At 39.0% G+C, this 24,499-nt stretch overlaps 1 protein-coding gene across 2 annotated transcripts in view; it reads right to left on the minus strand.

The window, feature by feature from the left end:
• Positions 1 to 16,936: 16,936 nt before the first annotated feature.
• TAFA3 (TAFA chemokine like family member 3) overlaps positions 16,937 to 24,499 on the minus strand; it is a 112,572-nt gene continuing 105,009 nt past the window's right edge. For both annotated transcript variants that reach the window (XM_083359737.1, XM_083359738.1), the window contains 2 exons: positions 24,336 to 24,460; positions 16,937 to 18,828 (listed from right to left, as the gene is read on the minus strand). In XM_083359737.1, coding sequence (XP_083215863.1) covers positions 18,817 to 18,828; positions 24,336 to 24,460 — 137 coding nt within the window. In that variant the 3' untranslated portion in view covers positions 16,937 to 18,816. The remainder of the gene's footprint in view (positions 18,829 to 24,335; positions 24,461 to 24,499) is intronic.

Below are 24,499 nucleotides of genomic sequence, written 5' to 3' on the forward strand. Positions count from 1 at the left end.
ATTATAGACAGAAATAGACATTGGGAGTGGGCCAAAATTACTGGGAGAGTTCATTTTCTTTCTATTATATTTCCCAGTGTCCATGAAAAGAATAAGGAAAATTATTCCCCATTCTCTCTAAATTTTATTCTATTATTTCCAGTTCCATAAAATAGGAGAAAATAGGAAAAAGAAAGATGAATGAGTCTAGTCCATTTTTTTCAATTTTTTGCAAATGCACAGTTCAAAATTGTTTCATATTTTAAAAATTATGTAGAGAACTAGACCCCACCCCAGGTTTGATGAGAGAAAAGACATGGTTGTATCCCAATCTATCCATTAGTCCAAGAGGCATACATCCACTTGTAGAGAAAATCCTACAAATTTGAAATCTCAGGCATCAGAAATTTGTCCAATACTCTTCCATCCATTCAGCTATAATCATTTCTATAGCAACCTTTTTCCTAAACTTTTCCACACTTTTGGGTGGGACTTATTTTAACTTTTATCTCTCTTAGATATAAAATTATATTTTGATACATTGATTGTGGGCAATAGCTGGTGCCTCCAAATATGTTACACAAAGTTGAAGACATCTGGCAAGCTTTATGCTAGGATAACTGAGTGTCTATAAAAAAAATCTCAAATCTCTTCAATCTCTTCAGGGACTTTCACTTACTATCTCCTTTATAAAGAAACAGATTTTCTTAAAAAATGTAATTAAAAAGTTAGTTCTTAAACTATTGTTGGTTTTTTTTAATCAGTTTATTGTCTTTTGTACTTTTTTTGTTCAAGGCTCATTTATTTTATGAAGAGATTATGCACAAATTGAAAACAAATTCACCAACACAAATTTTCATTAATCCAGAATGTTAAATAAAAATAAGCCTTCAAACTAAATGCTACAAACAAAAAATGGAAAACTGAAAGCTCAGCTAGTCACAATATTAACAGTCAATGGTGCCAACTTAATGCTTTGGTTAATCTATTGGCTTTAAAGAAATAAATGTAAAAACATTAAACTAAATTCCAAAACATAAAAAGAGAGACTTCCTGAAACACACAACCTTTACAAAATACATTTCTCAAAACACTTTGCCTACCAGTTCTGCTAATTCTTTTTCTCTCATATATCAAGTGGTCTTAAATCTCCCAAATAAATTATTTACACTTACAAAAACTAATCAATGCAAAATTTGGAAAGAGAGGTCATTCTTCAGGCAGAGCTACGTATAGACAGCCTGGTACACAACATGCTCATACAGATACATAATCCAGATTTATTTTACTATGGAAGTTACCTAACAAGACATTTAGGGGCATTGGAACTAACTGTCTTATCTGTAAAGATGTAAGGCATTTCATTACTGTTTGATGAAAGACTTTCATGTTGTGAATTTTCCTGTTCTTAATCCACAAAGGGAGGATTACATGTCAACAAATGCAGTTGTTGTTTTTTCAGAAAAAGATAGCTCTATATAAGGGGTGTTTCCAGTTAGAATCTTTAAGTGTCTATGGAGATTTTCGGCCATCCAGGTCATGGTTGTCCTACAGGGGCTCTTTATGAAAGGCAGAATGTATTTTCTTTCTCATCCAAGAAGCTTCTTCAGTTCTGCAGATGAAAAAGCACCTTTGGAACATAGATTTGTAATCACAGGTTAGATGTAAAAAAAAAGAACTGTGGTCCCTTAATTTCCAAGGTTTGGGGCTGCAACTCCTATTATCCCTAGCCATTGCCCATGGTGGCCATTGCTGATGGAAACTGTAGTATAACAATCTAGGAGCACACATTTAAAGAAAACTGTCTTAGAGCCCTGTGTATCTTGAAGTTGTGTGCCCTGTACTATGAATACTGATCTACAGTTGACTGGATCTTTGATTTTCATAACATGGCTGATTGGTGGAGGCTAATATGACTAATAACTGTCCCTTTTTGTCTCAGCACTAGTGTGGTTAATAATGGTACATATCATTGCCTTGCTGTTGATTAAAATAATGTTATGTGATCCCAGCCCAAAAAATTTAACATCATTTAATCCAACCCCAGAAAACCCTGTTAAGTTTACCGAAAGGGTTTGATACAGATTCCAGACAGCATGAGATATAAGAGTCTTATGGTAATCTATAGCAGAACTGCAAAGGGGCAAAGCAATTAGCAGTTCCATCCTTGGAAAATGATCATTAGAGGAAGAATCACAGCAATACAGTATTCCAATCTTCAGTTCAGATAAGAGGAATGTAATTGTCAATGATATTGAAAGGCATCAAAATAACAAAGAAAATCATATTCCTTTTTATTTGTTACTTGTTATGTGAAGAACACTGCATTTTGACATCCTGCAATGGGATTATGGAAAGGAGAGGAAGTATTTTCAATACTCATCTAGTATCAGACTAACACCTTAAAATATCTCCAGCTTTGCTAATTTAGAGTGCCTCATTCTGTACTTGCATACAAAGGACAAAGATGATATGCATTTTAACTGCTGAAATTGGTAGGTACAGAAACAAGAATCTTAAAAAGCCAAATGGTTATCTTCCTCCTGAAATATTTAGAGACCTCCTGCTGTAACTGAAATCACTCTGTGTACTGTTCTGTCTCAGCTAATATCCACACTGCATTCCTTAAAGCTTTCACTCACTGCATTTAAAAATGCAACTGGTTTAGAAATTGTTGTTAATATCAACCACAATCGCCCTCCTCCCACTTTTTTTCTGACTTATTTTCCCCAAGGAAGAGTTGAGAAACTTGAAAGCTTAGTTTTTATTTTTAAAAACATCTTTAACCTGATCAAAATATTAATGGAATTTTAATATCTATTTTTGTGACTGGTGCAACTATCATGGTTATATTATTTTTGTTTACAAATATCACCCCATAAAATAAGTAAAACAATTTCAATTTCAAAATTAGGCCCCAACCCAGGCAGAAATGCATATTACAAATAGGAGCATAGATCAGATTGGATGAATCTTAAGCTAAGTTGACCAGAAAGATTTGAGACTTGTCTAAAGCAAAGCAAATTTCCCTGGAAAATTGTTTTCCCCCTGTAGTCTGTGAGCATTTGGAAAATTCAAAAGCCATAGGAGAAGCAACATCTCCCAGAAACTTAATTGGTGGGCTCAAAATGTTTCCAGATTAACAGAGGGAGAGAAGAGATAGCATAGCTTTGTGACCATTAAGTTGCATTCCAAACATAAGGAAACATTTTACTACACCTTTTCTAACATATTGCTTTGGGAGAATACTGTGTATACTCAAATATATTAACTTGCTTTCAAATTTCTTCTGTGCTCCTTTATAATTCTTTTTTGGGTTGCATAGCTTCAATGGTTGGGCTTACTTTTCTTATTCTTTGTGGTAACACAGTCCTTTCTTATTCCAGATACTAGTTACTTAAAGCAGGGCTTTTCAACCAGTGGTATGGGTACCACCTATAGTACATTGGCACCTGGCAGGTGGTAGCAGGGGAGGGGAAAAGTGGTAGCAGGGGAGGGGAATGAGCTGAACCGGTGGCAGCACCGCACAAGCCTGAGCAAGAGATGGCTGGACCTGCAGGCCTGTCAGGGCTCAGCGGAAGCGCCAGGATCAGCACTTCTTTGGGGCCGTCAGGGCTCAGCGGAAACACCAGGATCAGCAGCAGGCTCCAGCTGGAGCTCAGTGCTGATCCTGGTGCTTCTGAGCCCAGAAGAAACACCGATCAGCTGGAATGTTGCAGCATCTCCAGGGTCTTGTGATTTACATTCAGATGCTTGGCAACTGATTCGTATTTATGATGGTCACAGTGTCCCAGGGTCATGTGAAGTGACCAAAACCTGCTGCAACCACCCAGCAGATGGGGGAATAAAAACCAAACACCCCCCACCCCACCCCCACTTCCAATCCTCAACAGAAATGCTCACAACAATGAAAACCTCTGACAGGAGGAAGAGCGCCGCTGGGCGGGCAGGCAGGTGTCTTGCTCAGCTGTGGCTTGGGAGGCACTCTTTTCAGTGCCATTGTAACTTCAAACAGTCACTAAGCAAACTTTTGTAAGTCGAGGACTACCTGTACTTCACCAATTTTTCCTTTTTTTTTTTTTTGGTCATCACATTTTTGACACATTGCTAGACGACTGGTGGTACTCGGATGTTGCCATATCCTAAAAGTGGTACAATGGGTGAAAAGGTTGAAAAGCCCTGACTTAAAGCCCCTTCTTTAGCAATCCAATACTTGCTTTCCTGAGGATTATTTTGAATTCATTCTGAAGTTTAGTTATATCTTGAAACAGTGCCATGTTTCTTCTTCCCTCACATATACCCCAAAGTTGGTTTAGTCTTGTAATTTTAATTTTAATTTATGTCCATGTCAGTATCTCTATGTATCTTTTTTCTATCATCGTTATTGTGGCAATACAATGCTTCAGCTCTGAATTCTTCATGAAAGGATTTGTGCCAACTGAAGCTAAGTGTTTGAATCACCTTGAGGTTTTCTAGGAAAGTCCCATGGTAGTGGGCTCCTCTCAAAATTCTGCCAGAGTGAGACTTTGAAGAGCTTGCAGAGCCAAACAACAGAAAGCCATCTGGCCACTTGACCGCTGAGAAATAGGGGAGGAAGGGGAATGCTTTGCTTGAAGCTTTGGTGAGGATTTTCCACAGCCCTAACAGACAAATTGTTAGATTATCAGATTACTGCACAAGAAAACTCCTTCAGTTGGAGCACAGCTTCAAATAGCACCCCTTTATACTCGATTCTATGAACTATGATATTTTATAAGAAAATATATCCAGAAAACAATGGAGGGAGGAATAGAAATATATTTCTTCTGCTCCACACATAATGCTAAGTACTAAAAACAAGTACTACACTTGTTCTTCTGAAATCTTATGTAGGTCCATTCAAAAAGCCTTGACAAATACTTAAACGTACATTTGCCTTGCCTTCCAGCTAATAAAAGAGAGAAAGAACCCGTGGCTCAGGAAGTTAAAACACTGCCTGATATATAATCAGCCCAGGTTCGAATCTCAGATAAAGGGTATGACTAACTGATGAGAACATAAAGAGTTCGAAATGATCATCTTAGCCTCCCAAATTCTTTATTAGCAATTTGAATAATTTGCACAAATAATGAGCTGTCATAAGTTGACTATGTCCTGTGGATAAGCCCTGAGTCGGGCCAAAACAGGAATGAAAGAGTTAATTAGCAAGGTCCATTCAAAAAGCCTTGACAAATACTTAAATATACATTTGCCTTGCCTTCCAGCTAATAAAAGAGAGAAAGAACCCATGGCTCAGGAAGTTAAAACACTGCCTGATATATAATCAGCCCGGGTTCGAATCTCAGATAAAGGGTATGACTAACTGATGAGAACATAAAGAGTTCGAAATGATCATCTTAGCCTCCCAAATTCTTTATTAGCAATTTGTATAATTTGCACAAATAATGAGCTGTCATAAGTTGACTATGTCCTGTGGATAAGCCCTGAGTCGGGCCAAAACAGGAATGAAAGAGTTAATTAGCAAGGTCCATTCAAAAAGCCTTGACAAATACTTAAACATACATTTGCCTTGCCTTCCAGCTAATAAAAGAGAGAAAGAACCCGTGGCTCAGGAAGTTAAAACACTGCCTGATATATAATCAGCCTGGGTTCGAATCTCAGATAAAGGGTATGACTAACTGATGAGAACATAAAGAGTTCGAAATGATCATCTTAGCCTCCCAAATTCTTTATTAGCAATTTGAATAATTTGCACATATATATATATATATATATTTAGAGTCTATGATCTCTATCTCTCTATCTTTAATTGCTCATTTCCCACAAATAAGAATAAACACCATTCAACAACACTTCTGCAACCCTCATCCAAAACCTGGCAGGCTTCACCTACTTCAAAAGGAATTAGTTATAGGGATTACCAGGCGGCACTTGTTATTGATTTCATTCTTATTGAGAATCACCATATTTGAGTGGCCAGATGTTATTCTCTGGGATTCAAACCCTCTATTAGAAATTGAACTCATGGACCTTCATGGTTTATTTATTTATTTATTTATTTTATTGAGCTTTCTATACCGCCCTTCTCCCTAAGGGACTCAGGGCGGTTCACAGGGCATATATAAATAGCAGTACAAAATTAAAAGAAAATTAAACCAATGCCCAATTAAAATACAACAATGATAAAATAATAAAAAACCCATTAAAAAACCCATATACCCCTATCAGGCCAGACCAGCTAATTCAAATAAATGGGTCTTCAACCCGCGACGGAAGGATCGAAGGTCCGATGCCGTCCGGAGCTGAACCGGCAGTTGGTTCCATAATGCCGGAGCACCCACAGAGAAGGCCCTCCCCCTGGGGGCCACCAGTCGACATTCCCTGACCGGAGGCACCCTGAGGAGGCCCTCTCTGTGGGCACGCACAGGGCGGAGGGGAGTTGACGCCGGCAGCAGGTGGTCCTCGAGGTATCCCGGACCCATGCCATGTAAGGACTTAAAGATCATAACCAAGACCTTGAACCTTACCCGGAAGACAACTGGTAACCAATGTAGCTCGCGGAGCAAAGGTGTAACATGGGAGTACCGGGAAACTCCCAAGACAACTCTCGCGGCCGCATTCTGTACCAGTTGGAGCCTCCGAGTAGTCTTCAAGGGAAGCCCCATGTAGAGAGCATTACAATAGTCTAGGCGAGAGGTCATGAGCGCATGAGTGACCGTACACAGGGCATCCCGGTCCAGATAGGGCCGCAACTGGCGCACCAGGCGAACCTGGGCAAAAGCCCCCTTTTAGATGACAGACATCATATTGTACATGACACTGAGAAAGAACATGGTGATTCTTCCAAACTGAGTTCTTTATTGGTTTACACCAATAGATAAAATCTTGTCAGACTAAAGATGCTACTATTTGCATCTATAATACACCCTGTAAATTATTAGGGAGGGGCTGTTTTCATCCTCTTTCTCTCACACATAATATCTGGGCTGACTTGCCTCTTAGTCCTTTGGAATACACCCTTCCCTCCTGGGAATCCATGTCCCTACTGCATTCCATCACATCAAGCATGAATATGGTAAGTGAGTCTGTATAGCATTGCACTGTATTGCACTGAGTCTGTATAGCATTGCATTGTATCCCATAGCATTGCATCAGTATCTAAATTCCAGACTGCCAGCTGTTTTGCTCTGCCCAAAAGTATAATTAACTTCTTACTTTTTAATTCTGATTTGGACTTGAATAAGCAGGGAAGGCTGGGTTGACAGTGGAATGAGATTCTGTAAAGATCACAAAATATTGCTGATGGTGGGCTGCTTTATCCTTTACCATCCTGAAGCAGACCGGTTCTGGTTCAAATCTGGATCATATCATCATCCTTTTTCAAATCTTTGCTGTAGCAGGAGATAAAGCAGCTATAGTTGTTCTTGGTCTTTCCTCATGCTTTGTATCAGGATCCAGCAATTGAAAGCTGATACTTGAGTATTCCATAGTCATGAAAAAAACCTTTCAAAACCTCTCATGAAGCCATATTCTCATATAGCTATGACAGCATCAATGTCAGAAGATTATGAACAATTAAATAACAATTTCAGCTCTTCTGCATTGTTGTAGAACATCACTAAGGCTCAGTAAGATAAGTATGCCAAGATAAAAACCTTGTGAAAGGGTCTTTCAAATCTGTTGTTAGTTTTGCAAGCCTGCAAAATACCTTTCTGTGCAGCCTAGCTACAAATCATTTACTGTATTCAGTTATACCATCCAACAGAACTGGTGCAACCAACCAATTATACCAACCAACTATAACTTGCTACACAAAGTGACTAAAAGGTATGGGATATGCTTTGACTAAAAAGTATGGGATTTGCTTTGATTTTGAATCTGATGACTTGTTTATAGAAATGGATGGTATCTAATCTTCTCTAATCAAATTGATAGCCAGAAAATTCTGGGTGATATACACTGTTTGTTTTTCCAGGTCAACCCACCCGTCCTATTTTACACATCTTTAAAGGTATCTCCACAAATAGGTTTTCTGTAGTCAAGTCTTGGCATTAGCTGAACAAGATAATTCTAAAAACAGGCATTTCTAGACAAGAGAATCATTGACATACCTATTGAAGTTGATGGTGCTAAAGATTACAATCAGTACTTGCAAGAATGAAGCAGTTCCAAATATACATATATTTATAATAGATACACACCAGTATATTATTTAGATATAATATCTAAATTGACCTGTTCCTCCTTACCAGTAGTCATAACCTGATTAGAAAGTTCTCCTGATCTTTACTTCTCGAGCTTTTTTTTAATCTTTTGTGCCAATGAAATAAAAGTTGGAGGCAGCAGACCCTGTTTGTGATTTAGTCCTGGAATTATTCAGAAGCAGCATCATGCCTATTCTAAACAGAACTATGAATTTACATTAACCATTCCCAGCCTATAGTTAAGAGATTCATCCATTTTAAAACTCTTATGTTCATTTTTAACATTCAGATTCTTATTAAAATAAAAGTAATATTATTGTAAGGGACACGGTGGCTCAGTGGGTTAGACGCTGACCTTGTCAATCAGATGGTCGGCAGTTTGGCGGGTCAAATCCTGAGTACCGCGTAACAGAGTGAGCGCCTGTTACTCGTCCCAGCTTCTGCCAACCTAGCAGTTTGAAAGCACCGTAAAAATGCAAGTAGAAAAATAGGGACCACTACGGTGGGAAGGTAACAGCGTACTGTGTGCCTTTTGCATCTAGTCATGCCAGCCACATGACCATGGAGACGTCCTCGGACAAGCACTGGCTCTTCGGCTTTGAAACGGAGATGAGCACTGGCCCCTAGAGTTGGAAACAACTAGCACACATGTGCGGGGGAACCTTTACCTTTACCTTTAATATTATTGTTCCAAAATGTTTCAGAATTCAAGTTTTAAAAAGAAATATTAGAACACAACGTACTAGGAAACTAATACAAAAAATCTATAATGTTAAAGAAAAATTATTTAACATTTTAAATAACAAATGTAAAGACTTTAATGATTTAAATGTAGAAGATGTTACATGACTATTTAAAAATAGCAATAGTGCAAATCCACTGGCAAGGGAGGATACTTTAGCAAGCAGCAAAGTTATTCAGGGCATAAGTTGGGAAGAAAAAGGGTTAGCTATTTTTCATGCAATAAAGCAAACTTGTATTCTGACTACAGAGATTTCCATAATTTATAATAAGAATGTGCTGTTCCTTTTTATTCAGGGATTTTGGAAACTATAATTTGTCATGTATTTATTTAAAATATTTTTTATATTAACTATAAAAGAGAATTCAAAGCAACTTTGAAATTAGAAGACAATGCAGAAACTAGTAAAATCCAAATCTGATACACAAAGAAAACAATTTTTAAAAATTGTATTCCAGAACTCTACAGTCAGTTACACTAAAGGTGAACAAAAGTCTCAGCATACCAAACCCCAAGCACTGTTTTTCATCTCTAATGGGAGATACAGGACTGCTAGGAGACTTCTCAGCTACTCATTGAATGACAACTTTTAAGAATATATTGGGGCAATCAAAGCATAATGCTTTCTGGTAACACACAGGATTGGATCCTAGTAACACATGATTAGTAGAGCTCCAATTAGGTGCTCTTCCACTGGAGGTTTTGAGGAGACAAAGTCAATTTTGCCTTCCCTGTAAAGCATCCCAAACGCTCTGAAAAGGTTTCAAAAGAGCGTGGAACCTGATGTTGACAGGAGGCAATGACAGACCTTCAGGAAATAAATAAAGGAGTATCTTGTTTACAAAAAGTAAATTCTGGACCCAACCAAATTTATAGCAGATTAAGCTGGGAACTAAGGAAAACACCTCTCTCTCTCTCTCTCTCTCTCTCTCTCCCTCCCTCCCTCCCTGAAGTAGCCGAAGGACCACTCGGGACGACAGGCTACTTAACTAAAGGTTTATTTAGAACAAGGCAAAAACAGAATAACTCGTCCAGCTTTTATAGCCGGCAGCTGTCAGTGAGGGCCAATCAGGATCGTTCATTTTGGCGCCGCGTCTATCCGGACCAATCCGCGCTGTCTGCTCTTGACAGTTCTTGCTTCCGCATGGCTCGGTGTTTTGACAGCCGCGAGCTGTCAGTGGCTGCGCCTGCGCCGTGCGGGGAACTTTGACAGCTGTCAAAGTTCCCGCGTGTTCTCCTGTCAGATGTGTATTCCCTCATCGTATAACCGGAATAACTTGTTAACTTAAATATATTAATACTGTTTACAGATATAATACACTCCCTCCCTCTCCTCTGTCTCTGTCTGTATGTTTGTCTATATCTATCTCTATCATGTCTAAACACAGCCCAGTTTAATTCCATGGTGTAATTAAGTGATAAAACAGACTGACAATGGCAGCACCTAGCCTACCTTGGCTGATCTGGAAAAGATAAACAGGGTTGGAACTAGTTAGTACTTGATGTAAGCCAGGCTTGGCACTTGAAAAAGCCTCCTGGAAGAAGGCAATGGCAGTCAAAAGAGCACATGGATGTAATTTTATTTGAAGGAGACTTTATCTTTGGCTCATCAGATTTTACTGAGACCAATTCCAAAGAAGTATCACTCCAGAAAGGTGATATACATTTGGCGAAGCAACCCAGCTAGAACAATATTTTCTAGAAAAAATCATTTAAAAAGCAGGTGTTTCATATGGTGAAAGATGATCCTTACAGGGGCATCTGCAATAATGCACTTGCTTCAAAGCAGTCAGCTTGATAGGGAATTAAAGCCTTGTTCTGCCCCCCCCCCCCCATTAATACGCATCACACATATTTTCTGCTAAACAAATTTACGCAAAACATATAATCAGTATATAAAAATTTCAGAAATATTCTTTTAATAGTCTTGCATCAGCATATTACAGTGATTAAGAATATACATTACCTTACAGTTGAGATGCCTTAGATCTGTTTCAACTGACAGTTCAGCATGGTTTATTTGTAAGCTTTGGGGTATGTATGTGAATTGTATGTGCATATCAGTGTGTTATACCTCTTTTTAAATGGATTTGTTTATATTCTACAGCTATTTTATTCAATACTGGCTTCAGTAGGAATTGGCAAGCTACATGTACAAGTGAACACATTCTCGTTTTCTTCAAAATGCATCTTGCAGGCCAATGTTTTTTATTATAGTATAGAATTACTTCATCCAATATCAGCCAGAATTTTTCCACATTCTCATTGTCTGAATTGTTTGTACATTACTTTCAAATGAAATTGAACAGTACTAACGTACATTAATTTAATTCAGAAATCAAACATTACTTTAACTAGGCTTTGTGTATACATGCCAGCTGATTTACTAGACAGGGCAATCCCACAATAAACCCAGTTGACAACAAATAAGAAACCATTTATTGTTATTGTTACCTTTGGCCTTGTGGGCAGAGCAAATAAGAATAAGAATAATTTGACAGAAATGAAGATTTAATACAGAGCTGCTACAGATATCCATTGTCAATCCAAGAATGTCTTTGCCTCCCGTATCTCTTCTTTACCCCCAACCTTCAAACACCTTGCTTCAGGAACAATCTGTTCACCTAATTCAACTTGGAAAACTTTAAATTGCTCTGCAATAGACTACACTTTGTGTCTGCAGTTGGGTCTGAAGCCGCCACAATGCTATGAATACTTTCAGCACAGCCACCCACAACCTTGTGCCATCCCAATATACTAAAGCTGAATTTGCATCATCCCTGTCAGCATGGCCACTGGCAATTTGGCAGAAGGCTGCTTCTCTTTCTTGTTCCTACATCAATACTTTTGTCTGATGGTCTTAAGTGCATTCCCTCCCAATTAATCAGAATTCCCACAGCAACAATTTATTCGGCCACCAGTGACATATCTGCCCGTCACCAGAATGTAATTGATTACTTACACACGAGGAAATGCAGTTGAAGGCATAAAAAGCAGGTTCTTACCAATTGAAACACTTATCTCCTCTAGCTATATTTCAGCCTTAATAAAAAACATACAATTTTATACATTTTAAACTAAAAATACTTTTCAGTTTAAAGCTATGCAAAAAAGGATACACGCATACCTTTGGGCTTTGCACAGCCCCAAATGTTCACCGCTCCATTAATTTACATTAAACACTACCTTAAAGAGTAATGAAATTAACAGAAGCTTTTTATACTTAGCCAAATTCCCCAGTGGCAGTATCATCTTTTTAAAGTGTTTCAGCGAGATGGTGGATTCCCAGCACAAGGAAATTGCCTCAATTTTCCACACATTGAGCACAAGCTAAAATCTAGAAACCAGAAGAACCTAAGGGTGAAGAGCTAAATTAATGGGCCTCACTGCAGCTGTAAGTCAGAAATGTAATCAGTGTTTACATCTTCTTAAGCTTTGGGGAAAACCCTTGGTAATTTTGGACCAAGCGAGATCTTATGGGGTATCAGCCACCTGTACTGGGGGTTTTATAAAAAGGGAATCTGGATAAAATCTCAAGGAATATTCAATTTTGGACATCCCTGAATTTTGGCTAGCAATGACCAAAGCTGTTTCCTAATTTTTCTACCCCAAAACAAGATGTTAAATTCCAGACAAAGCTGAATCCTACTTCACTATGCTTTCTAGTCCTTTTTTGTCCACCCCTTTCATCACCCTGTACTAAATAATTCCCTACTAATGGGTGCGCCAGACCTGTGGAACCGCTTGCCGGTTGAGCTCCGGATGGCCCCCGACCTTCGCTCCTTCCGGCGCGATCTAAAAACTTATTTATTCGAGCAATCTGACCTGGTTTGATGGGTTAGGGTTGGGGTTTTAATATGTTTTTTAATTACTGTTTTAAACTTGGGCATAATATTTAATCGTTTTTTAACTTTTGTATTCCGTTTTTTATATTTATTGCCCTGTACACCGCCCTGAGTCCTTCGGGAGAAGGGCGGTATAAAAATGTAATAAATATAAATATATAAATATAATGGTAAAAGAAAAATCCTTTTTAGGGTTTCTCTTCCAATTGTTGGAGAGAACTTGCCTTTCATAGCATAAAATTCAGCCAAACCTCTTCTCATATTTTGCCACTGACAAATAGGATGGAAAGGCATTTTTGCTCAGCCCAAGCATTTGTATACACTTAAATATCTTGAGAAGATATTTAGTCACTCTTTATTTCAGATGGAAGCAGTAAGGCTATAGGATGACTAATTTGGTCAAGATGCAATCCACTGCAGAAAAAAAAGCATAATACCTGTAACAGAGGTGCAAAAAAAGTATTAAAACATTAGACTGGGAGTAGGAGTTTGTAATGCTTTCTCTAACTGCATGCTCAGGTTATATCTCACCAACAAAAATCAGTGTCCAAAGGGTTTTTTGCTATGGAGGTAGTCCTCCATTTAATAATAATTCATTCTGTGACAGTTCAAAGTTACAATAGTATTGATAAAATGACTTATGACTGGTCTCCAAAGTTATAGCTGTTGCAGAGCCCACACATTCATGTGATCAAAATATGGACACTTAGCAGTTTGTTCACACTTATGACTACAGACATTTCAAGTCCCCCCACCCCTCTTTGCCATTTTCTCTGTCATGTACAATGGCACTTCTCAGAGAGAACAGAGGGAGTACAACTGAAGTACTGCAGAGGCCCAGGGCCTTCAGCCATGTCAGCCAGCTGGCAACACTCCCAGCTCTTACTTTAGCCCCAATGCTGCAGTTGCAACTGAGAAATGCTGCCACAAGGTCTACCTGGCCACCAGCCATCTCAGCACCCCAGGACAAAGCCCCAGTTGCCTTTGCTTCCCTATGTTCCACAGGCCCTGCTGTGTCCAGCTGACCTTTACCCTCTTCCTCTCACTGCTGATTCTATGCAAGGCAGCTGCTGACCATGTCAGGCCTTCTTCCCAAGGCTGCTCAAGCCATTGTCCAAATCATGTGTGTTATTCTCCAAAGAAAAAATGTGTCACCGTTCTCATCAGGATTCAGAATACCCTTGAAAACTTCTGAGATCTTCCAAAGCATTGTGAGAATGGGGCGCATGCCATTCTCCAAATGGGGCATCCGCCTTCTCCTTAAATCTGGGAAAGATGGAAGAATTATGTGGCCAGCAACTGCTTCACAAAGGGCCAGGGTGGACCTGCCTTATCAGCAGTGGGAAAAAGAACACAGCAAAGATCACCTGGAGTGGTAGAGTGCAGGGAAGCAGCAGTCTCAGAGTGCAGTGAGGGTGGCTGGACTGGAATGGCTGGGGTAGCATGCAGCTGGGTAGCAGCTTTGTACCTCTTTGCTGAGGCTTCCTGGGACAGCTATGCTAGCTAATTTGTGCTGCCTTGCTGTACTACAACTTAGGAGCTTCTTGCAGAGTTGTGACACACCAAGAAGCCCTTTTGTGCTGTGGTGCTAGGCTATGCTGGGGCTGGGCTTCATATTGTGTATTCTTTCACCAGCCTTCCTGAGCTCATGTATGTCCTGTACTCGGCCTCCTTCCACCATGCATGTCCTCCCCCAACTCATGCTTGTCCTGTACTAGGCCTCCTAGGGCCTCCTCTATCCCACCCCCCTGCAGCACCCCTGCACTCTTTATCTGGGACTCCCTCCACTTTCTACTTAATGAGCCATTTATCTAGAATTATGATAACAACCAGGATTGGCTTGGATTGCCAGGATGATGCAGTCATGTAACATTGTGTTTCATGATTGCACTATGGAAATTCTGATTCCAACTGTGGTCATATGTCGAGGACTATCTGCACTGTGGAAAACTAAAAGGACAGAATTACAAGTTATGATTTGAAACTAGATTTCTTTGTTTTAAGTTTTACAGAGGCCTATATTTTCTAATTCTCGATGTATAAGAAATTTATTATTTTATCATAGTTTTAATAATTTGGTGTCTATTCCTTTGCTAGCAATAAAACTAAATTTAAAATCATAGATGCACACATATACAAACACATGGTGGTAGGAGATCTATTGTGCCATATAAAATCTTTCTATGCTTGCAGACTATGCTTACAATCAATTGGATTGATTCTTGTAGCAGAAAACTTGGTTACAGTTATTCAAAATAAACAAATCAGTACAGCTTCAAACCTAGGGAAATGGGTTATAATCCTTAGACTTTTTACAATTATACATACTATTATATACCATTGTATAAAGTGCAAGACGAGTAGAAATGTTATGTTATTGTTTATTCATTTGATTTCTACCTATCTTTTGTTCACGGATTCAAGGCAGTCTCTCATTTTCTCCACCCTGTGGCTGTGGTAACTTGAACTGAGAGTGACTGGCCCGATGTCAGCTATTAAGATTCACTGATTGAAGGGTAGTTATCAAACTGAGTCTTCCCTATGCCAGTGCAACAACTTTACTACACTAATCAACATCTTTTTTTTTCATCTCTATGTGCATAATGTGCAGCTTTTTTACTTCACTATATGTCAAAATTTACCTTTTCCTCCCACTTTGCCCAAAGGAATGTCATAATTAAAACAAGGTAGGAAAGCATATAGAACATACCGTATTTACCGGCGTATAAGACGACTGGGCGTATAAGACGACCCCCGACTTTTGAGAAGATTTTCAAGATTTTTCGTCTTATAAGCTGGAAAATACTTACATGCCAGTTGCCAAGTGTCCGACACAAGCCCGATTCAGCCCTGTCTGATGCAGATGGTGCAAAGCCGCTCTTTTGAAGCCCAAAGGGGCTTTTCCTTCCACCCACCCTTTGGAATACACGCAAGAGCTGCGTTCACACGACACGCTCTTCCAGGCCAGACTCTGCAAACGGCACGCCAGAAGCCGCAACCACCGTGGGAATTCCGAGTCCCCACCTTTCGGCAGCCTGCATAGCCAAGCGTGATCCGGCTTTGAGAGCGCATTTGCAGACGGAGCAGCCGCCGCGTCTGGAGCCAAGCCCCACCCGGGAGGCGGTCGGCCAGGCAGGCCCAGAAGACGCGCTGGAGAGCCGGGCTTGGGGCGGCCATGCCGAGGCCGGCTGGCGAGGGCCGCTGCGTGGTCTGCAGGCGAGAGGGGTGCCAGGCCGCCAAGTACCGCTGTCTGGGCTGCCGGGAGAGATAGTGGGTAGCAGGGCACGCTCTGCTTATGCGCAGATGCCGCTTGGGCGAGGGGTAGGGGCTTCCTGCCACTCCCAGGGTCTGGCGTTTGCAAGGGGGAGGGGAAGGGGCTTAGAGGCTCTTGGGGATGGGAAGGGAGGGTCACGTTGGAGGGGGGACTGGACTAAGGAGGCTTGAAGTTGCTTTGCAAGAACGGGGGCGCTCGATTGATTTATGTACTATTTTCCGGCGTATAAGATGACTGGGCGTATAAGACAACCCCCGACTTTTGAGAAGATTTTCATGGGTTAAAAAGTCATCTTATATGCCGGAAAATACGGTAAATCCTTGAATTCTTTAGTCTCTTTATCAGCTAACCAAGTTAGGTAACCAAGTACTGTGCTTTTGTTTGGTTGTGTGTGTGCCTGTAACAGTATAATAAGGATGGTGTGGCCTGTGTATGTGCGTTTGTGTCTCATCAGGGTAATGCATGCATTGTTTTTATGTGTGGCACAGCAAAACAGATGAAAACAGTCTAATTGAGGTAGGTATGTACATGTTGTTTCTGTGGGTCCTATGTGTATGTATGCAGTGGGAAACATGAGAAAGACTGCATATATTCTGCCTTGGGTGATATGATAGGGAAGATGGAATACTCCAAACTGAATTCTAGGCTATCTGTCCCATTGGGATGTGTTGCGAGATATTTTCTAGGTTTTTTTTTCTTCTCAGCCCCTGCCTGATGGCGCCCATTTTTTAACTTGATCTTTTTCTTGCTAACTTGTCCTGGACAACTGGGTCCCATTTTTTTGTTTCCTGATGGGAATCCAAACTTGCCTTACAAAAGTTCTGTCTAATTTTCCATTTGGCTGGAAAAAATAAAAACCAAATGAATCACCTTGCAGAGATTAAAACGAACTTTAATATTTCACAGTCTGATATTTACATAGCATCTGAAGCAAGTAAAACATAGTCTGTTACAAAAACGTTGAGATAACAAAGTTGGGGGGTTCATATAGTCACAGCGTGGAGGCCAGGCCACTCCAAAACAGGACAGGGCAAGGCAAAGTTTGGAAGGTGCATCTGCTTGCCCACTACATTCTTCCTGGATACTCCAATCCATCTAAATTAGTTGGAATTAGATATCGACTTTGGATATTACTTTACAATTTATATACTTGCAGCCTCATTCCTATATTATATCAACAGAATGTCAGGAATCAAGGTAGCCATAATAGGATACAGATATGGAACATTTTTACAGATGCTATAAAGTAGAAGTGGATTTCAATAGTTAATAAGAAAAATTAATAATGATTTATGTTAAAGGAACACGTCTACACCCTTGTTATTAATTTTCCATTTGCTATGAAATTTTATATGGACCTTAAATATACTTTTCTACTAGGAAGCCAGATTATCAAAATATGATATTAATTTTGCCAGAGACAATGCTGTTCTATGTTTGTTGATTTCCTTTAGCAGCTTTAAAAAAAGATCTTCAAAACTTTGTCTTAATAAACCAAAGTCAAGTGGATGTTCCTTTATCCCCTAATACAAATAGGAGTAAAATAACTAGGGATTTTAGTATTATTTTAATAGAGAGTAGATTATTAAAAACAAAGTAATTTGCCCCTAAAAGGGATTTGTACTCATTATAGTTGTCCGTTACAAGTATTTATTTAATACTAAGTGGATAATTAAACTAACTCAAGTCTTCAAATAAAATTTAAACTCAACCAAGCACAACACAGCAAAGTGAAAGACAATACTTTCCTTGTTCTCAGACGTTTAATAGAATTTCTCCAACAAATTATCCTTACAACTTTAAAGTTATCAAAGACTTAAAACTATAATAAGCCTGATTAAAGTAATTGCTGAACAGGGTGGAAGAATGGTCAGGGAGAATATCTTTTGTGGAAATCAAATAGAAGATATTTCTTTCATCAAGGTTTTGGATTCTATCTCTACTGCAGATGTTCCCATAACCTTGGCAAAGAATCTGGTCTGCTGTCTTGATAAATATTGAAACAACTGCATGATCTTTCTTGAAAGACCAGAATTTGGTTTCTTGGACCCAAATTTTCAAAGCCTGTTATCTGTGAAACCAATAAAACATTGACTATAAATCATTTGTAAATACCCTAATTTTATGTTGAATCATCCATTTAAGATTCCAATTCTTTTAGCAATCAACACAGCAAGCTTTGAGACAAACAACAGCTAAAAGGAAAGAAAGCTTTTTCGTCCCTTTGGGGCCATTAACAGACTCTACGCAGTGAAGAATAGTTGACTGAACAGAAAGAGAAGAAATGCTTGTTTGTCTCTCTCTCCTCATAGGTATATCCATGATATGGAATAGAAATTATGGAACAGAAGGGAGTTGTAACCTCATTCAAGACCCAGAATTGTAGAATTGGTAACAATTGATTGTTAAATACCTTTGAGGCTGCACTTACTTAATCAGTAGCTGATGCGATATTTTATTTTCAAAAACAAGGAAAAGTTTCCAAGATATCTGCTGAGACAGGAATACCAATCCTGTTCTTTAATCCTTGGTACTGTTCTTGCAAAAGGAAGCAGACTGCAGCACCATTGCCTAGGCTGATGTACTTGAGGAAGATTAATAAAGTGCCCACAAAAAATAGCCATCCTATACCTCAAATGCATTATATTCTGCACCAAGGAAATCTTCATATTTCCAACTCTGCAAAGCATGCGAGAAGTATCTTGCACCTGAACAAAAGCCATATTGTGCCATTTTTGGAATGCTGGCCATATCAATGAAGATGACATCTGATAACAATGGATCTTCCAAGATCTATCGTGTGACCTGTGAACAGAACAGAATGTATCAAAGAGACCTCTGCCACCTTAACATCTTGGTGTAGAATTATATGCCCATATATTTATATTCTTTGCCAATTGTGGTTTACATAATACTAAGTTCAGTTTGTTAATGAATTAAGACTATGCAGCACTTTAAAATCAAAGAAGAAAAGGTCCTTTGAAACATAACATGGGCACATGTGGAATATCTGTCAGCACTTTCTTAAACCAAATGTACCTCTGCCTAAGATTGGACAATAGCTACCAAGTGCAGATGCACCTTCCTGGGGGGAAGAGCTACTTTTCACATGAGTGTCCCTGAGAAGTCAGAGGCACATTCTATCAAATTTGAATATATCTCTCAGTGCTCTGGAAGCAAAACTAAATAAATAAATAAATAACACATTGTTCCAGGCCAATGTTAGGATGGAAAAATGGTTTTAAGTCAACAAGCTTGTAAGCCGCCCTGAGTCTTCGGAGAAGGGCGGGATATAAATGTAAAACTGTTACTGGACTAAGACCAAATGTTGATGTGACTCAGATGAGTTGTCACATTAATTTGTTCCTTTAGATAGATTGTTTTCACATAATATACAAGTGATGATGTGTTTCTGATTTAAAGTATTTAACACCAGTCCATTTACCATGTGATTAGTGAGATTTATCAGTCAGCCCATATATATTTCTAGGTGACTGTTAGGCAAATTTTGGGTTGGCATGTTGTGTGAACCCATCTTTATCATCTTCCAAATGTAGACAAACACTGCAGTTTGCACAAACATCCTAGTTTAGTGGTGGCTGCTGTCTTATGCACACAAGGAATGCACAGAAGGAATATCTTTAATTACATGCATAGTCACAAAAAGAAGCAATGAAAAACAACTCAATCAGCTTTAAAAGTGTCTGTCAGAATCCCATGAATCAAGAGTCACAACCAAAAAAAAAGGAAAGGAAAGGAAAGATATATTGCAACAGAACATGTATGAGATTTATATGGGGGCAGCGGAATTTATTCCAAAATGCTTAAATATTAACATTTCTTATAATTTAATGCCCTCAAGCACTACCAGGCTTCAGATTTTAAGATTATATTAAGTGACCTTTTTAGCTGTTAAAGTGGAAGGCATTTTTTAAAAAAATTAAAATTCCTCTTGCATAGTACATTAACATAGTTCATTCTGAAAAAGAAAACCAGGGACATGTAAGGTTCTCAAAATATTTTAATAGAAATGCATATGCATTTAACAAGGGTGATTAAAGTCACAGAAATAGAAAGTCTGCTTGGTATGATCCTAATGAATTAGGTGAAATCCATTGTTTCCATCTCTGTGATTCCCCATGTCCAATTATTACAATTACTCCATATCAATGTACCTTAATGTTAAGGCTGACATGGGTGGAAGCTTCAGAGAAGTATAAGGCATATGCCCTCCATAGGACAAGCTCCCCTTATTCAAGCTAGTTCTTATAATCAGACTTCTGCCATTAAGGAAGCCCTGACTCCAAGGAAAACAAAACTCCTACAACTTAAGACTCTTGAATTCCAGAAACTCTTGCTTCTTCCCATCTCCCAATGCAAAGAAACTGTAGTCAAAACAGCTATGCTGTCATGGGAATCTAAAGTAATGCCATTCTAGAAGTCACCTATGCAACAAAGCATATTCAGTGCTTTTGGATAGCTATTACTTAACTGCAGTCTTACTTATTTCCTTTGTAGCAAATTGACAAATCTACCTCCATGAAGCCTGAGAAAAATGTCAGGTTATATAATATCTGTGGATGACTGTAGAGACATCAGATATTCCACACCTTGTTTACTCATTACAAAGTCCTTTCTCATTTATTTCACTGGAGGTCTGGAGATTTCTGTCAAGACAGCCATGAGAATTGTGGATACATTTAAATATTCTTATTTAAATTTTCTCCCTGGCTATATATGCATGCCAAACAAGAGAGAGATTCACAGGAACACTTTAGCAAATCTACTGCAAAATAGCAAACTAAGAGCATCAGGGGGGAAAAAACCTCCATCCATGTGTATACAGCAGAGAACCATACAGTAGTTAACGTGGGATTGCATGCATATTATTTAAATGTCCAACCAGTAACAGTGTATTTCAAAGACAGAACAAACAGAAGACAATTTGCTTTAATGCAAAAACTGAATGATCAGAAAAAGACAAATTATAAAATAAATATAGCTATCTGAAAGCTATGAAGTCACATACTAGTGATATGAGCAACAGAGAATCTGTTTTCTGGATGGAAGTGGTGCTCTTGAATATTCTGAGAATTCACCTGTGTTCAGGAAACAAGGGGATTATTATTTCCCTACTGCCCATACATCTAAGCGTGAATGCAGTGACGCTGTAGTTGATTTGAAAATAGGAAACAGTTCTCTGTGAACGGTTGTGGATGCTCAGAGTGTCAATTAGTCCAAATGAGGAGAGAGACTGCTGTGTTTTGCATCCAAGCCTAGGTGAATTCTTATCTGTCTTCCTCGGGTTGCTCATTACTTGGCACTTCTTTCTTGCCCCAGGGGTGTATCGGGTTCTCTATTGTTCCTTCACTTCAGCAATTTCTTTGAAAGCACATGCTCCAAAGCCCAATCACCTCTTCTAGCTATGAATGGGATGCCCCAATTAATAAAGACTCAGCTACAGTATGTTGTTTCCAGTGGTTGTAACTAATCCTGTGACCTAGAGGCAGAATGGATTTTTTTGGTAGATAGGATTTCACATTTACAATTTTTTTAGAGATGTGGCCACGCTGAATAAGTTGATAAATGTGAAGTTGGCAGAAGTAAGGCTAAAAAATTTACTTCTTTTTTTTCCTCTGGGTTTTGGAGAGAATTTTGAAGTATACCCCAGTTTTGTATGTTTTCCACTTCAAAACTGAGGAAACCACCCACCAGTTTTCAGCAGTTGTGCTGAGAGATTGCTCCAAAGGCCATTAAAATTGTATAAAAACTCCCCAACTAGTTGGAAATGGATCAGAACATTTAAAAAAGTGTTAAAATGTTTAGAATAAATTAGAAGGTTTCATTCACTTCAGGAAAATGCCATGTTGTTGTTGTTGTTGTTAGCTGCGAAGTCGTGTCCGACCCATCGCGACCCTATGGACAACATTCCTCCAGGCCTTCCTGTCCTCTACCATCTTCTGGAGTCCATTTAAGCTCACGCCTACTGCTTCAGTGACTCCATCCAGCCACCTCATTCTCTATCGTCCCCTTCTTCTATTGCCCTCGATCTTCCCCAGCATTAGGCTCTTCTCCAGGGAGTCCTTCCTTCTCATTAGGTGGCCAAAGTACTTTAGTTTTAGCTTCAGGATCTGGCCTTCTAAAGAGCAGTCAGGATTGATCTCCTCTAGGACTGACCGGTTTGATCGCCTTGCAGTCCAAGGGACTCGCAGGAGTCTTCTCCAGCACCACAGTTCAAAGGCCTCAATTCTTTGGCGCTCAGCCTTTCTTATGGTCCAACTTTCACTGCCATACATTGCAACTGGGAAGACCATAGCCTTGACTATACGCACTTTTGTTGACAGGGTGATGTCTCTGCTTTTTAGTGTGCTGTCTAGATTTGCCATGGCTTTCCTCCCCAGGAGCAAGCGTCTTTTAATTTCTTGGCTACAGTCCCCATCTGCAGTGATCTTGGAGCCCAGGAAAATAAAATCTGTCACTACCTCCATTTCTTCCCCATCTATTTGCCAGGAATTGAGAGGGCCAGATGCCATGATCTTGGTTTTCTTAATGTTAAGTTTCAACCCAAGTTTTGCACTCTCCTTTTTCACCTGCAATTATGCCATAAAGAAGTGCAAAATCCCTTCAGCACCAAAGAAAAGACACATACAATGATGACACACAAAAAAAATGTAAAATTAAATATAAAAATGGGTAACAGGTAAAGCAAGGTTGATGGAGGGAGGATTATAGTTTTGGTCACCAGGATTACCTGAGTCAATGGGATCTACTCTGATACTCAGTGTTTAGAAAGCATTTCAGTGTATGTCTGTTATTGGCAGAGCAAAAGATAAGAAAGAAAACACTCTTGCCGTTTCACAGAGCAATTCTTTGGGGATGTTTGTGTGTAAAGGAGATGGAAGCACAAAGCAGGCAAAGCTTGAAGAATAATTACACTCCACTGTATGAACAATGATTACAAAATTATGCAACTGATTAACCATGACATACATGTAATTACTAATGAGTTTGATAAAATTTTAATTATACCTTGTTCTTCAGAGTATTCAGCAAGCCATGAAAATAATAATCATGTAGTTCTCTGTCACAGATGATTGCTCCAACAGGAGAAGCTGTGACAGGATGGAAAGTGTTTGGCTGGAGTGAGAGGAAAAGAATGGAAAACCTGCTGCTGGGCAAAAAAATCTTACAGATACAGCCTCTATCTAGGAACTTCATTGGAATACTGAGTGAACCTCCTATGCTCAATCTAGTCAGAGACTCTCCTCCTAAATAGCCGTTAGAACCGCAAATCAATTTCTATCAGCTAGATGATGCTTCTTTTAACTAAACAACTGATCTTTTATTATGAGCACTACACTTGTCACTTCTGATTTTGTCACTCTTGTCTGAAATAATATGAGGACAGATGGGGAAAAAATACCTGAACCAAGTGATTTTCAACAGAGAAAAATATTTTCCATTATTAAGGAAAATATATTTGCTTTCTTGAACTGACCAAATTTGGGAAATGTCTAGTAAGATTTGTTATTGAACCTTTCTTCTAATTACTTTATTACGCAGCTTTTGATGGAAGAAGAAACTTCAAATCTGTGCAAATATCCACAGGGTTGGACTAAAATACTCTATTCATACTATATCAAGATATTCAAGGCATACTTAAGGTTTAACTGTTTATAAAATAGTTGAATGTCTAAACAGTTTCAAAAATGATAGCATTTGTATGAAAGATTGGTGGCTTGGAAAATAGGAAGTGACTATTATATTATGTCCTTTCTCCATATAATCATCCCATCAGCTGTGGAGTTTCATTGCTTGCCTTTCATGTTGCTTCTTACGTTATTTTCTGTTTTTATCTCCTGCCACTGCACCGACCAAAGCAATCCTTCATAGCCAGTCCCAATAGTAGCAACTTACCAATAAAAAACTAAGCTCAAGAACAAGGGTATTTTGGAAGTGCCCATGGGACAATCAGCCCATAAAAGACCCTTATCTTTTGCCTACATTGCCTCACCATTGTGTTTCTTTTCTTTCCCTCAACATGGTTTTGTAAACTATTTTTAATTAAGAACCATGGGATAGTTGACCTGGATAATGGCTGAAGGGTAAGTTGGTATCTCTGAGCCATCACACAGCGGTAATGTTTGGTGTTCTTAGCACATCTTTACTTTATCCCTGCAATTCTCATTCAGCAGCCCATCTAGTCATTAGATTTTTAAATATCACATTACAAAAATGATGTACAGTTTGGCCAAAATATGTGAGCCTGATCACTCATTCACTGAAGTTATATTTATTTAATTAAGACCTACCTTAGTTGTCTTTACTTTGTTTCCAGTACTGCAACTCCATCCAGACAAATCTGGTAGTACTTTACATTCCTCTCCTTCTAGACATGGCTGCATTTGGCACCACCACTTTTGAAGCACTATTGATGCTACGAGAAAATAAGTGGTGTTGTTAAAAACTTATCAAC

The sequence above is a fragment of the Vipera ursinii genome, assembly GCF_947247035.1.
Source record: "Vipera ursinii genome assembly, chromosome: 3".
Classification (NCBI taxonomy): domain Eukaryota; kingdom Metazoa; phylum Chordata; class Lepidosauria; order Squamata; family Viperidae; genus Vipera; species Vipera ursinii.